The following is a 16,008-nucleotide window of genomic DNA, read 5'->3' as shown; positions in this document are numbered from 1 at the left end:
TGTGGCCATATACTCAGCATGGAGAGTGTCAGTCCGGAGACTAGGACATTTGATGACCTGGACCTCGGTGAGTATGGGCTTCTGTCTGAGCGTCACGCCACCTGTCAGGCCTCCCAGAGGTCAGTGAGGGAGATCCAGGAGCGGATCGCAGCCCTGGTGCTGAGGCACAGCCGGGCCCAGGTAGGGCAGCTGGACTCTGGGGAGAAGGAGGCCGCAGACAGGCCTCTGCAGCTCTCCTCCAGCAGAGAGGGCTCTGCTGATGCTGAGCAAAGGTGAGGGCTCCGTTACTGATGATTACTGACACATTCGTGGGTCTCTTCATATCATGTTTGCCTGTGAAACTATAAAATATACCATTCAGTACTCTTTTAATTGATTTACTGATTTAATTCCAACACATGCAGTATCCAAATGATGCTTAATGTCTAAATCTCTAGTTTAAAATGACATGGCGTTTTCTTTATGGCATTATACTATGCCTTAATTTAGTTGACTTTGTAATGACATTTTATATGACATACTAGGTGATTAAATTCAGCAGTTTACATTTTGAACATTTCAGGTGTTCAGCTGATCTTGTTGGATTATATGGATTGTCCCATTAAGCTTCTGCATGTGCTCTCCCTCAGGCCTGAGGAGCAGGAGACCCTGCTCTCTCTGTCGACCAAGATGTCAGAACACCAGAAACAGCTGGCTGACCTGCCGAACACAATCAAGGTATTTCATTATTGTTAATTAAAAACCAAGTTATGTTATGACTGAAAGGTCTGCGGTGCAATACTAAAATATCGATAACGACACAACTATCAGTACCAAACAAGCTGACTTTATCAAGTGATTTAAGAAGGGTTTCATTTCTAATAACTCAATTATGTTCCTGTTCCCTCTCAGATGTATCCTCACCCCGATGTTGTTGAATGCTGTCTGGTTCTCCTGCACATCAGCAAGTCTTCGTCTCTCTCAGAGTCGCTCCAACAAAAGGCCAAAGATCTGCTCCGCAAATACGGAACAAATCCCTCCGTCCTCAAAACTGCTCAGAAATTCCTTACCTGAATCTTTCATTTAAAGACTGAAAGAAGCACTTCCTTTGTACAGCATTTTTTTTTGTTGAGTAAAAATAAACTTTGATTCTACTTCCAGAAAAGCCTGAAAGTCTTCTGTAAGAGCTGCATGCCCATTTTCTGTCAGTATTTTGGACTTCGAGTAAAAAATGTGGTTAAACTGCCCAACACTAACGGTTCAAACTGTTATAAATTGATAGGTAATTATTTAAACATGCTTCCAGCTGCTTGTCTTGTGTAAAGATTTGATGCTTTGCTCTAGTGTTTCAATAAATGTTATATATCTTTGGGCAGTGAAGGTCGTGTGGCTTACAATTTATGGCATGAGATTTTACTGACAAAACAAATATGTAAAAAGATGGAAACTATTTGGCATTTTTATGCTTGATAAATTGTGCACAGAAAGTTGATACATGTTCTGTCTTGTGACTGATTAGTCCAATTGTTGAAGCCCTAGTTTTTTTATTTTAAATGCGAGATTGCAGACATTTTGGGTAAATCTTGCATTACGTCTCCTTTACTTGAAAAGCCATTGAAACAAATGTTAAACAAGCTGCGTGTCAGTGTGCTGGTAAAAAAGATTGAATACTTAACGTTTACATTCAAAATACAAAACAATTTAATATACAACTGTTTAAAACAATGTAGAATGTAAAAACAACAGCAACCACAACATCTGTAAACCTGGTGGTGGACAGTTTGTCATGGTGGGTGAATGTACAGAACCACAGTAGTTTCCCATTGAGACACATGCATAACCAAGCACAGTTATACACTTCGACGCCCACTGTTAAAAGTTTCTGAAAGTGGAAAAGAGCTAAAACATTTTTATTTTCATCAAAATTATACATTTTAATTTACAGGCCCTTCCAACATTAACTTAAAAAAATGAAATCCCTGCAACAAGAGACGAGTCCCGCTGATGAGAAGGATATTCTGAACTGAACAAACTGACTGTTTTTGGCAAGGTTTGGTCTGAAATCACAGTATGATGGAGGAGCTGGTCCCATGCTGTGAAAGAAGGGGGGGGGGGGGGGGTCAATAATGCTGTGAAACAAAAACAGGTTTAAAAAATGGTTCTGAATATGTGGCCATATACTCAGCATGGAGAGTGTCAGTCCGGAGACTAGGACATTTGATGACCTGGACCTCGGTGCGTATGGGCTTCTGTCTGAGCGTCACGCCACCTGTCAGGCCTCCCAGAGGTCAGTGAGGGAGATCCAGGAGCGGATCGCAGCCCTGGTGCTGAGGCACAGCCGGGCCCAGGTAGGGCAGCTGGACTCTGGGGAGAAGGAGGCCGCAGACAGGCCTCTGCAGCTCTCCTCCAGCAGAGAGGGCTCTGCTGATGCTGAGCAAAGGTGAGGGCTCCGTTACTGATGATTACTGACACATTCGTGGGTCTCTTCATATCATGTTTGCCTGTGAAACTATAAAATATACCATTCAGTACTCTTTTAATTGATTTACTGATTTAATTCCGACACATGCAGTATCCAAAATGATGCTTAATGTCTAAATCTCTAGTTTAAAATGACATGGCGTTTTCTTTATGGCATTATACTATGCCTTAATTTAGTTGACTTTGTAATGACATTTTATATGACATACTAGGTGATTAAATTCAGCAGTTTACATTTTGAACATTTCAGGTGTTCAGCTGATCTTGTTGGATTATATGGTTTGTCCCATTAAGCTTCTGTATGTGCTCTCCCTCAGGCCTGAGGAGCAGGAGACCCTGCTCTCTCTGTCGACCAAGATGTCAGAACACCAGAAACAGCTGGCTGACCTGCCGAACACAATCAAGGTATTTCATTATTGTTAATTAAAAACCAAGTTATGTTATGACTGAAAGGTCTGCGGTGCAATACTAAAATATCGATAACGACACAACTGTCAGTACCAAACAAGCTGACTTTATCAAGTGATTTAAGAAGGGTTTTGTTAAGGAATAATTCTTCTAGATATCTAACCTTTTACTCTGACATATGTTATCTCCTTTAAGGAAAGGCCTTGGTGCCATATGTGTTGTTGTCCCCAGTGTGAGACCGGTCAACTTGACTGGCACGTAGGGTAATTGTTGTGAGAACACTGAAGCACTTCTTTATCGGTGTTTGTGGGCTCTCGGATGTGAAATCCTTGAGGCCATGAGCGTTGGACGCAGATGATTCAGTGTTTAGTCTACTCCTTCAGAGATGTTGATTTCTCTCTGTGAACCTGTTAAAAGGTCTAGCATAGAGAGAGGTTCTTGAGAATTGACGTGGCAACTCTACCGTGTGGTCAGAACCTCTGACTCTTTGATTTGTGATGTGAATCCTCCGGCCGAATACTCTGAATAAACCCATCAGTGTTTGACATCAAAGCTCCAACTCTCACCGTGTCTCCTTCCTGAGTCGGTGACTCCATGCATTACTACACAGAAGTTTCCTCCACAAATTGGCGTTGTCGGCAGGATACCAACAGATCTTCAGAGACTGGTAAGTGTGATTTCAAATCTACATTTGGACATTGCCTTACCAGAATCTGTGATTGACGGTATCCTAAAATTATCTGTGAAGCTAAGCGGCTGCGTTTCGTTTTGGTTAATGAACATTTGGGGCTATTAACCCCAGGGGATCATCCAGGGACTCTGTCCTGGCTGGTTCCCTCTGTGTGTGTGCTGCTCGGGACGTATGTGCCGTGCAGGCATACACGGAGATGTTTAAAAAGACCTTAATGAGGGCAGCAGTAAAGTGGAACTTCTGTGTGAAATCAAAATAGAGATTTGTAATGAACAAATCGCCGAGATTCCGGGGGTTTCAGCGGCCAACACTATCAGTTAACTAAAGCAGCCATGGATATTACCCCCAGCGCCTCTAAAAAAAACACGGCTCCAGCTGCTGCGGCTCCGGGGAATGTGTGTCAAATACCTCCCCGTATCTGCATGAGCTGGTGAAGTGAACTCAGAGGGAGAAAATCACAGCTTTTGTCTATAACTTTAACTCACACCACCGCCGTCTCTATTAAAAAAAAAGAGACTGTTTAAAAGCGATCTCGTGGCTTGTGGCCATTTACGATGTGCTGGCAGGTGCGAGGTGCGTGCATTACCTGATGCGACAGGCACCCTACATTGCTGAGGAGCTGATGTCGGTCCGGGGTGCATACATAAAATTATAGGCTAATTGATCATGGGTGGGCAGTGGTATGCAAGTGTAGAGCAGAACTGTGTTTCATCGTTGGGATGAACATGATGGGAGGTGTGTAGGCTGGTCGAGTAGGACTACAGTTAACTGTGTGGTTTCGGATAGAAAGGGTAGAGGAAAAAAGTCTATGTGCTCCGGATCGGGGGGGCATAGCACCACTAGAGCAGGGATAGTGGAGTCGCAAGAGGATAAGCTAGTTATTGCTCTTGGACGGTCTTCAGGCACCGATCTAAGGACTTGTATACAAGGGTGGAGGTACGAGTCAAGGTACCCCACTGGATTCCCATTGGGAGAGATCAAATAGTCCCTACCCCCTCTGAAACCTCTTTAATCCGGACTAAATTGAGCTGGATGAACTTTTGCTGTCACGCTGGTGTTTATTATGAGTTCATCATGTTTGTTTGTCTGATTGTTTGTATCAGGGGTCTATATTGGTTTGTCTAACCGCCGTCTTGTGCATGTTTTGTAACAACTAATAATGAATCAGTCCATAGCCAGGGTAAAATAAACTAAGCTTTAGTTAACTCACCAAAAGTAAATGACTTGAGAAAGTTAAATAATATATAGTGTTTTGCAAAATTCTGGTAGTATAGATGTGCTGCAAAATGAAAATAAATAGCAAAAGAGTGTTTTTATGTCCTGCATCTGAGTGTGCAGAGGAAACGTAAACAAGAAGCACACTGTTCAGGGTGTGCGCTGCATCTGAGTGTGCAGAGGAAATGTAAACAAGGAGCACACTGTTCAGGGTGTGCGCTGTATCTGAGTGTGCAGAGGAAATGTAAACAAGGAGCACACTGTTCAGGGTGTGCGCTGTAGGTGTAAGAAGAAAATAAGATTATATTACTTTTAAGAATACATTCTTAAATTGTATTGCTGGTATGTTAAGATATGTTTGTGACCTTTTATAAACCCTATGCCCCGTCCTGCACCCTGAGACCCTCAGAGGCATCACTGCTGGTCGTAAAAACCCTGCCTGAGGAGGTCAGGGTGGCAAAATCTGTCTGCTGTTTTAGGTCAATATTGTATTATTTGTTTCATTTATTCTTAAATCTATGTATTGTATGGTAATAATGAAAAAAAACGTAATGTATTGAACACATTCCGAAACAAAGCTGATAAGACAGAACTTGACTCAGACATAATACAAATTATTGTTGAAACCTTTTGCGCTGTTGCTGCAAAATGGAAACTTTGTTGATTATCTATTCCAACTGGCCACTGGAATCAGATAATTAATATAAGTTGAAGTTTAATTACAGTTTTAAATATAGTTTAATATTCTTTATTAAACTGCTTCAAATGATTTCTCGTATCAACCAATTGGTCTCCAGAGACATTACTAAAATTATAATAGTTGTTAAACTACTGACAAGTTTTCTGAAACCGAGTTTATGAACAAAAGAGTAAAGGTCGCTGGTTAAGCCAGGATCAATATATTTGTTGACGTTTTCATTACAGTGTGCATAATAAATGTGTTAAATGAATTGAGCAATTCTTTAAAAAGTATAATGTTGCAATCTCTTTACAATAAGTAATTACAGTTAACAAAGAAGTAGAGGTTGTTTTCCAAGGGCCTCTCCTTCACAGCCCTACACTTTAAATCATGAGACTTTCAAATCATAACAGACAGAGATCGGTATCACTTTGTGTTGCAAGCCAAATCCATGTAAAGGTTCTACTTGAGCCCAATTTAAATACCATAAAGAAAGTATTGAACCCAGCTCAAGCTAAATGTCAAATGTATTTAATTAATGTGCAAGTGTTTAGATTTATTTAAAATGTTCTAATCTCAGCTTCTTTCGAGTTCAGTCTAAGCAACAAATTGTTTCTCATAACATTCTCACTGCTGTCCCAAATGTTTTAACCTTGGGCAGACAAGCTGTTCACACACCCACACACACCCACACACACCCACACACTTTGGATAAGTAGTCACCTTATCCACATTGTAAATTGTTGCCTACTTTAAAGTTATTAGTAATTTAAGATTAATTATTGAATTAAATGGGGTACATAAGATAAAATAAATAAAATAACTTTGACTTGATCATTTTGTTCACAACATTAGACCTGTCCTCTAATCTCTACTAGAATAAGATAAGTGTGCATGTTTGGATGTTTTATCACTCCTGTAATGTACCTAATCTTGATATCCTTTTCATTACAGAGCTGGGAAAATGGTGTATTGATTAGATTCTGATCCGTGCAAGTCCAATTTTGACTGACTTTAGTTCTAATGTTAATGTTAATTTGACTTCAACCCATAAGTAATTATTTAAATTAACTCTAAATGTCACATGATGATGGATTAGTGTTCCACATTTCTTCCACTAATTTGTTTTACAATTAGGCCAAAGGTAAAGAGAGACATTGATGACCTTGTGTCCCTTTTGTTAGTACGTGGTTCCATTTTGTCTATGGCCTTGGACGGCTTCACTAAAAGTCACCCAGTTCTGCCCTGCTGCAGTCCGGCTGAGTGCAGTCACAGAGATGCTATGGCTGCTCTACATGACATTAATGGTCTGGTCTGAATGGACACCATTTCCTGCTCCCAGAGAGAATGACACTCCTCAAACTGAACATTACAGCCGTTGATACTGTCTCACATGGGTCTGCTCCCCCCCACTGAGCCATGAACTGAAAGCATGACATCTGCTATGAACACTTGGAAGCCTCCCTGTCACACCAGCACCAACCCTTGGGTCAGTCAGATGAGACTAACGGCTTCACTTAGGGCATTTGGTTCAGATACATGACTCTCGTTACCGCAGAGTGGGTTGTTTTTAAGGCTATTCATACTGCTATGCAGAGGATGCCTGTAAGTTAGCGAGCTGGTAAAAGCCCCTACTATTGTTTCAAATAGGCCTAATGTCAGGGGTCTCTTAATGTCTAGTTCTACATGTATTCACATTATATAGACAATGTTTCCACCTGGTAAAACTAAAGGCTGCACAAAACTCAGGCTACAATAAAACCATTCTGTTCTGCTCTAACGATTCAATGTATAGATTCTACATCAAAACAATTAGCGTTTATTGTTTCCAATGATAACGTCACCTTAAGTTGAGGAATGCAAACCTGTTTTCAAATGTAAGGTTTTGATTTTGTTTGACATTTCTCAGTAATGACACCCTCAGACACCCAATATCATTCATGCTATGCCTTCAGTAATAACACAGATGTTAAAGGGATGAAACTTTTCCTCCCAAATCAGATATGCTTTGTTTTTCAACAAATGTATCCATTCCTAGAGCCCTGCATAATATATGTTTATCACAATGGTTTTTTGTAAGCTGCACACAGGTGATACTGAGTCTTCTCGATTAATAGATTATAAACTATACCATGCTTAAATAGACTCCTAAGTTATTATTTCATATGTACCATATGTAAGAAAAGGGAGGGAAGAGTCAATTATATTGAGTAATTGATTTTATATTGGGTAATTTATTTCTCAAACCTATGTTTAATGGAAGAGACAAAATATTTCTGATAAACTAATATTTTATCAAAAGGTAAATGGTGAATTAATATACATTTAGAATCATTGAGAAGGGGTTATATCCACAGGGACAAGCTCACCTTTAACTTACAATAACATGTCTCTGCTATGGACTGATGAGTATATGATTCTTGCATGTTAAATGACTAACACAAACCTTCAAAATGATAATGTGCATGTGTCAGGAAGGCTCCCAAATCATTCTGAGGGGCCTTTCCTATTTTTGTAATTAAATGATAATGTGCTAATCCATTACTTTGAGTTGTCTTCACTCAGAAAAACATCCCTATCAGGTGGTAACCCAATAACTAGGACAGCTCTCAAGGCCAAGGGTCAGAGAGAGAGGGTCACACTCTCCGGGTGCAGAGAGCACCCCCAGCCACGTGCAAGGAAGCACGAGGTCGTTCGAGATGGGATGCTCCTCTTCACCTTTCTGATAAGATGGGATGCTTCTCTTCACCTTTCTGCTGAGAGGGGATGCTTCTCTTCATCTTTCTGCTGAGAGGGGATGCTTCTCTTCACCTTTCTGCTGAGAGGGGATGCTTCTCTTCACCTTTCTGATAAGATGGGATGCTTCTCTTCACCTTTCTGCTGAGAGGGGATGCTTCTCTTCATCTTTCTGCTCGGTGGGCTCTAGCAGACAACCTTGCAGGACGAGCGAGGGTTTCAGAGGCTTCTATAATACAATGTTCCATGTTTCTTGGAGGAGTTTGATGTCTTCCTAACCTCTCCCATCACGGGGGGGACACCTGGATGCATCAGGAATACGCAGTTGTACTCAAGCAGATAGCAGAAGGAATACCGGCAGATGAGCCTCCGTCTCACTGGGGGATTAACTACAGTGCTCACTGAATGAGCCACACAAAAGCAGAGCAATTGGGGGGTTGAAATATGGCGCTCTGATGAAGAAGAGTTTGAGCCAATCAGCACCTCAGTGCTAATCTACAGTATCAGGATGCCTTTACACACCAGACACTCGGTGTCATAAAGGGAGGAGGAGAACGAGTCAGGAAGCCTGACGGACATGTTCTTCCAGCTCTCGTACAAAGATGAACTTTGAATTGAATTAATGATTGTTTTTTATATTTCCAATGACCAGACATGTGTTAAATAGTGGTGATAAATATATTTAGTCAGATCAGATTACATTTTCACACTAAACAAAATTAATAAATAAATATTCTCAGATTATAAGGTATTGAATAATAAGATATTTCTAATATTATAACAGATAATGTTAATATCCTTAATCATCCAGCAATCAGGCTTAACAACACTACTCTGTAATGTATTACACATGCACAGACAGACATAAAATGATGTTTCAAGTACTGGATTAATTTCAGTTTTGGCCCAAAACAAATATTTATAATAATTCATATAACAATTATGTAGCATATTTGATCCTCAAATTAGAGAATTATAATTGAAAGAAATTGATATTCTATATTCAACATTAGATAAACACAGAAGAACCCTTTCCAAGTACCATAAGTAGATGATCAGGTAAGTATGGCTAATAAGAATAAGTGATAGACTTAATTTGGTACAGATCAGTTGTAGCATTTACAAATGTATGAATTAAAGTTTTAAGAATGTTTAATCTTTCCTTTCCAGGTTTTTACAAAAGTCTTTGAATATTTGCCTAACTTTTCCTTTTCAGATTTTGAACAATGTACTTGACTAAAATGAATGTATTGATTTTACTAAGACTAAGTGCCTTACTCTTGACTAAAGCGTAATGAAGTAAACGTAAAGTAATCCTAAAATTGAGGACACTGCAACTTTGCCGATTACAGATTGATCAAATTACCACTGTGAATTTTATGCCTTAGCTGGATCTCTTATGATCCTAAGTTTTAAATGCTTTTGACTAGTGATTGCCTTAAAGCAAATCTTTAAGCTGTTTCTGGTTTTGATTTTATAGTTTGATAAATGACATTAACTAATGGTTTAAATGATAAAAGATATTAGTTTAAAACAAATATTTTGCTATTATGTATCTGTGTTTTATGTGTGTTCATTATTATGCTTTTGACAAAAGATGCTCCAAACACTGATGAGAGATAATTTTTCCTATTATGATTGCCTGTATCAATCATTGTGATTGAATGTTTCAATCTTATTCTACTTTGTGATGTAATTGAATGTAAGGTGAGACCACAGTCAAATCTGAAGACGCCTATTGATTTAAGTATTGACCAGAATTATTAGACTAATGTTTTAAGGTTATCAAAAATGATAAAAAGAGAGGAACTGTTAAGGAATAATTCTTCTAGATATCTAACCTTTTACTCTGACATGTTATCTCCTTTAAGGAAAGGCCTTGGTGCCATATGTGTTGTTGTCCCCAGTGTGAGACCGGTCAACTTGACTGGCACGTAGGGTAATTGTTGTGAGAACACTGAAGCACTTCTTTATCGGTGTTTGTGGGCTCTCGGATGTGAAATCCTTGAGGCCATGAGCGTTGGACGCAGATGATTCAGTGTTTAGTCTACTCCTTCAGAGATGTTGATTTCTCTCTGTGAACCTGTTAAAAGGTCTAGCATAGAGAGAGGTTCTTCAGAATTGACGTGGCAACTCTACCGTGTGGTCAGAACCTCTGACTCTTTGATTTGTGATGTGAATCCTCCGGCCGAATACTCTGAATAAACCCATCAGTGTTTGACATCAAAGCTCCAACTCTCACCGTGTCTCCTTCCTGAGTCGGTGACTCCATGCATTACTACACAGAAGTTTCCTCCACAGGTTTCATTTCTAATAACTCAATTATGTTCCTGTTCCCTCTCAGATGTATCCTCACCCCGATGTTGTTGAATGCTGTCTGGTTCTCCTGCACATCAGCAAGTCTTCGTCTCTCTCAGAGTCGCTCCAACAAAAGGCCAAAGATCTGCTCCGCAAATACGGAACAAATCCCTCCGTCCTCAAAACTGCTCAGAAATTCCTTACCTGAATCTTTCATTTAAAGACTGAAAGAAGCACTTCCTTTGTACAGCATTCTTTTTTTGTTGAGTAAAAATAAACTTTGATTCTACTTCCAGAAAAGCCTGAAAGTCTTCTGTAAGAGCTGCATGCCCATTTTCTGTCAGTATTTTGGACTTCGAGCAAAAGATGTGGTTAAACTGCCCAACACTAACGGTTCAAACTGTTATAAATTGATAGGTAATTATTTAAACATGCTTCCAGCTGCTTGTCTTGTGTAAAGATTTGATGCTTTGCTCTAGTGTTTCAATAAATGTTATATATCCTTGGGCAGTGAAGGTCGTGTGGCTTTACAATTTATGGCATGAGATTTTACTGACAAAACAAATATGTAAAAAGATGGAAACTATTTGGCATTTTTATGCTTGATAAATTGTGCACAGAAAGTTGATGCATGTTCTGTCTTGTGACTGATTAGTCTAATTGTTGAAGCCCTAGTTTTTTATTTGAAATGCGAGATTGCAGACATGTTTGGGTAAATCTTGCATTACGTCTCCTTTACTTGAAAAGCCATTGAAACAAATGTTAAACAAGCTGCGTGTCAGTGTGCTGGTCAAAAAGATTGAATACTTAACGTTTACATTCAAAATACAAAACAATTTAATATACAACTGTTTAAAACAATGTAGAATGTAAAAACAACAGCAACCACAACATCTGTAAACCTGGTGGTGGACAGTTTGTCATGGTGGGTGAATGTACAGAACCACAGTAGTTTCCCATTGAGACACATGCATAACCAAGCACAGTTATACACTTCGACGCCCACCGTTAAAAGTTTCTGAAAGTGGAAAAGAGCTAAAACATTTTTATTTTCATCAAAATTATACATTTTAATTTACAGGCCCTTCCAACATTAACTTAAAAAAATGAAATCCCTGCAACAAGAGACGAGTCCCGCTGATGAGAAGGATATTCTGAACTGAACAAACTGACTGTTTTTGGCAAGGTTTGGTCTGAAATCACAGTATGATGGAGGAGCTGGTCCCATGCTGTTAAAGAAGGGGGGGGGGGGGGGGGGGGGGTCAATAATGCTGTGAAACAAAAAATGGTTTAAAAAATGGTTCTGAATATGTGGCCATATACTCAGTAAAAGCGACTAAAAAGAAACGTCTGAGCCAGTGAAGGATCCAATGTCACTGTGAGTCCGTGTCCATTTTACAGTCACTCGGGAGGAAAATGTAAAGAAATATTTGTTTAGTCTCGTTCAGGGATCACGTGTTGAGGGAGATCGGGGAGAATCTGCTGGTTGGGTTTTTAAAACAAGTGCGTGTTCCACTTGAAGGTCAGTCAGTGCTTGTTGTTGGTCTCCTCCTGACCCGAGCCGGAGACGCCGTTCTGCGGCTGGGTGGAGCCCGAGCCCAGGCCGTATAATCTCCCACAATACTTTGCATCATCGATATTGTCCTCAAAGAAAAGCTGAGACAGAAAAAACAGATTTCCATTACATTCTGCTGTAGATATGAAAGCCCATCTTCCACTCTAACATGATGTATTCAGGTGGGCAAACTTATCGGGGTGAAAAAGTATTTCCTTGGTGTACTGCATTTCCTTTTAAAACAGGAAGTTCAAGTGGGAAGTATAACAGTAGGTGAGTGAAGCTCTAGCGAGGCATGGTAACCTTAGGCCTAGGGCCACAAAAGCGGATTTTAGGTCTTAGAATAAAGTCAGGTTTTTCACGTGATGATCCCAATCGTGTTTCGGACACATGACATACTATAATTATTGTAAAAAAGAAAATCAGTGTGTATCCTTCTGCACAGTTTACAGTAAACGAATTCTAGAAATATTGTAATTTATCTGGGATAAGAAATTTGAAGGCGGCTTAAACTGCAGCTCAGCTAGACTAAAGCATTTTAAACATCAAGACATTTGTTTAACTGTACCTCTTTCATCCTGAAGAAAGCCATGCCGGTGAGAAGCGAGTCAGATCCGGCCTGATGCTGCCGCCCGATCCTCTTTAGCTCCAGCTGCTCCGCTACTTCCTGCAGCCCTCCCTGCAATAACACAAATGTCAGATAGCTCAAGACTTGTTTTGACATTTGATTTCTTATATTGTAAGAAAGAACATTTGCCCAATCATCAACTAATGTTGATTGAAATCAACACCTCTGATGCGGTTTGGACAAAATGACTGTCTTGTATATCTGTGGATATTTTATGTTAAATAGTAGCGCATCAGTCTCATTTCATTGTGTTTCAATTGCCATCTTTGCTACAATGTTCATAAGCCCTCTCTTGTTCTTAAGTGGAGTTAGGACTCCACAATAAAGGACTCTTGAATACCTTCAAGTTCTTGCAGCTCTTCATCAAGTACTTGACGTCGTAGATGGCGGGGAAGAACAGGTTGAGGATCTGGAAGAAGTCGTGTTCTTCCTCAGGGAGCCGTGCGTCTGTTAGGAGCTTCACGAGGTAGCCGAAGTCGTAGCCGCTAAGAGAAACAGAACAGAGGTGTTGGGTTTAGGATGGACTCCAGAATGCTGTAAAAAACACCAATTATGGGTGCAGTTACAAGTAGGAAACAAATAAATGCTTCTCTACAGAGAATTGAGTTGGGTTCTAAACTTTTCAGGATAAATTCAACTGCTGTTATTTTATTTTTCTATTTTCCCAAAATAACATTGGAGATAGAAAGCAGGCTATGTCCGGGGGCATTTCTGCCTTGATCGAAAGGTGTGCAAGATCCACTGTCCCCACCAATTAATTCTAATATATTATATAGTCTTTAAGGCTCTAATAACATTTAGAGATGTAACCAAAATGATATGAAGTTATTTTTTATGAATTATTTTAAATAAATAATATAACATTCAAGAAACTGTAGGATCAAGGCCCGGTAAAATGGGACTAACAATGTAAAAGCTGAATCAGAACAGACGGCTGACCTGTGGAAGGAGAGCCACTTTGTGTTTTCACACAGCACCAGGCCGGATGTCATGAGGAGCTCAGCAAAGTAGAGTGTGTCGATTCCCTCTTCTTCATGTTTTTTAAACTGGAGGCCGGAGTTCTGGAGTAGGTCTATGGAGTCCTGCGAGTACATGTCTTCTCTGTGATGAGCAAAAAAAAAGCAAAAACATAGTGACATTAAAGGAATGCTACCATCACGCTCAACCATCAGCTGATACGTCTTTTAGGTCAGAATGGATTTGATTAGACGGTGCTAAAGGATGGTCCACTCACGTGAGGTTGAATTTGAAGTTGAACTGCCACGTCGACGTGCCAGGAGGATATTTTCCCGCCTCGTTCATGAAACTGAGGCCGAGCTGGATGATCTTCAGGAGGTCGACATTACACCGGAGCAGCTGGTACTGGTAGTCTACTGTGCTTCGAAACTCACCGATTGGCCGGACAACCACTCCAGGGAATTCTGTGTCCTGATGAAACATAGACAGGTGAAAACTCCACCTTTTAATTATTATTCCTGCACTGTTAATGCTCAACGTAATGTGATGGCAAATCGTCACTCAATCACTGCAGTTGTTTAATGTAATGTTTTTGTCTCCAATGCATTATTTAAGAAAACAGCATATACAATTTAAAACTTTACTTACAAATAAAGCAATCATTTACAGCAACGTAATCTCTTACCATGGCAATGAAACTGTAGCTTTGAATAACTTGCCGGATCTTCCTCATTTCGTCCTCCACATTACTCGCCCAGACTTCACAGATCATCTGACTAGAATCGGTTATTGCGGCTGGCATGTTGGTAGGTTTGGATGAGAGCTAAAAGCCCAACAATCCTGCAGCACGTGTGAAGGGGGCGAAGGGGAGGCGGTGAGATGAAGAGGGACAACTCTGGGAGAGGATACAACAAAAATGAGTTGGTGAATAAGTATACATCTTACTGCAACACTGGAGTTAAGACAGCATTATTCAAGCAAGGATGAGGATAGAACGACTGCTGTTTCAGTAAGGAAAATGCACACACTAATGTTTAAAGCACATGTCAACACACACACAGTAAACAAGGTCAACATATGCTAGTATTCTAAGAGATAATAAACTGAAAAAGCAATCTTTATTATAGTTTGAGATATATATATATATATATATATATATATATATATATATATATATATAAATGAGTGAATTAGTCATCAATCCAAAGTGTGAAATGTTGCAACACATGCAATACAACCATTAACATCCCAAGTGATGACTGTAGATAAGTTGATATTTGCCGTTTATTGTTTTTATTTTATTTTATTATGTTTATACTTTATTCAACCTTATAAATATTGTAATGCCTTAACACACTGATGCTGTATTAAAATAACTTCCAAACTTGGGATCAATAAAGTATCTATCTATCTATGCGTTACCATGACAAGAAGATGAATTAGCCTCATACAAGTTAGCTAGCAGTTGTTTATAACATCAAGCTAACACATCATATATACCTAACAAAAAGAACCACAAACGTTCCTCTGAACTGGAAGTATTTGGAAAGGGTTATGGGTGTTTAGTCATCATTTAAAATAACATTCATACGAACTAACGATGTTGCGGCGCTAGCATGAGTGGCTAATGTTCACAAGCTAATCCTCGCGTTATTGGGAAACACCGGAACAAAACATAAATAAAACGGCTCTGCTTGTCCACTTTTCGCAATGTCACACAGCTATGAACACTTGAGACATGTAAATATATTGCTGTTGAAAGTATATACATATGAAAAATAGGTTTACCTCAGAATTTCCTCGACGTTACCCGCCAAGCTAGCTAATAGCGCCTCTGTTGTTCTTCTTCTTCGTTTTCTCCGTCCCCTACGTCTTCTTCTTTGTGTATGTTGGCGGGTGGCAATTAGAGGGTAAATGTGCATACCGCCACCTACTGCACTGTCATGTAACGACGTGATTTGAGATCTCTACAGGCTAAACGGGTAAATAACATATTTTTTCCACATTTTGAATCCTGCTTCCAATCAAAAACAGTTGAGGAAAGATGAATTTGTAAGCTCTACAATATCTGTCTTACAAAACAACTCTAAAACGTATTGAATTGCTTATTGCTACCAGAGTACTTTCTTGTTAGTAATTACGTCTACCTTACCAAAGGCAACAATTGAACTTTTGTTTTCACTACATTTACCAATTGTACATCATTTTACTTTTAAAATGAGCATCCAGCATACAAAACATATGAGTACATGATGCATTGTTATCATTCCAAGGGTTGTTTTCATTACATTAAAGACTTTAACTTGAAACACTTTTTTGTAAAAAGTGTATTACTTCAATGATCTTTCCATCACTTTTCCTTTCAATACAGTATCTTTGCA

At 39.5% G+C, this 16,008-nt stretch overlaps 3 protein-coding genes across 3 annotated transcripts; 2 read left to right on the top strand and 1 right to left on the bottom strand.

Annotated features, from left to right (window-relative positions):
- The first annotated feature begins 18 nt into the window (after window positions 1-18).
- On the top strand, window positions 19-1,092 carry LOC117490609 (gem-associated protein 5-like). The gene is made up of 3 exons (XM_034140368.1): window positions 19-272; window positions 630-717; window positions 892-1,092. Exons 1-3 carry the CDS (start codon window positions 19-21, stop codon window positions 1,051-1,053), a joined length of 504 nt encoding a protein of 167 aa, XP_033996259.1. The 3' UTR covers window positions 1,054-1,092.
- A 1,073-nt stretch (window positions 1,093-2,165) lies between these two features.
- Window positions 2,166-11,454, top strand: LOC117490608 (gem-associated protein 5-like). Its single transcript, XM_034140367.1, has 3 exons — window positions 2,166-2,419; window positions 2,778-2,865; window positions 10,534-11,454. Exons 1-3 carry the CDS (start codon window positions 2,166-2,168, stop codon window positions 10,693-10,695), a joined length of 504 nt encoding a protein of 167 aa, XP_033996258.1. The 3' UTR covers window positions 10,696-11,454.
- Window positions 11,307-15,544, bottom strand: cnot8 (CCR4-NOT transcription complex, subunit 8). Its single transcript, XM_034140107.1, has 7 exons — window positions 15,416-15,544; window positions 14,313-14,522; window positions 13,905-14,098; window positions 13,610-13,771; window positions 13,011-13,155; window positions 12,611-12,721; window positions 11,307-12,143 (listed from the first exon to the last, which is right to left on the bottom strand). The coding sequence occupies exons 2-7, from the start codon at window positions 14,427-14,429 to the stop codon at window positions 12,015-12,017; spliced, it is 858 nt and encodes a 285-aa protein (XP_033995998.1). The 5' UTR covers window positions 14,430-14,522; window positions 15,416-15,544; the 3' UTR covers window positions 11,307-12,014.
- Between the last annotated feature and the right edge of the window lie 464 nt (window positions 15,545-16,008).

Source organism: Trematomus bernacchii, unplaced genomic scaffold (genome assembly GCF_902827165.1).
Source record: "Trematomus bernacchii unplaced genomic scaffold, fTreBer1.1, whole genome shotgun sequence".
Classification (NCBI taxonomy): Eukaryota; Metazoa; Chordata; class Actinopteri; order Perciformes; family Nototheniidae; genus Trematomus; species Trematomus bernacchii.
The sequence above is the reverse complement of the archived record's forward strand: the minus strand, read 5'-3'. Positions and strand labels throughout refer to the sequence as shown.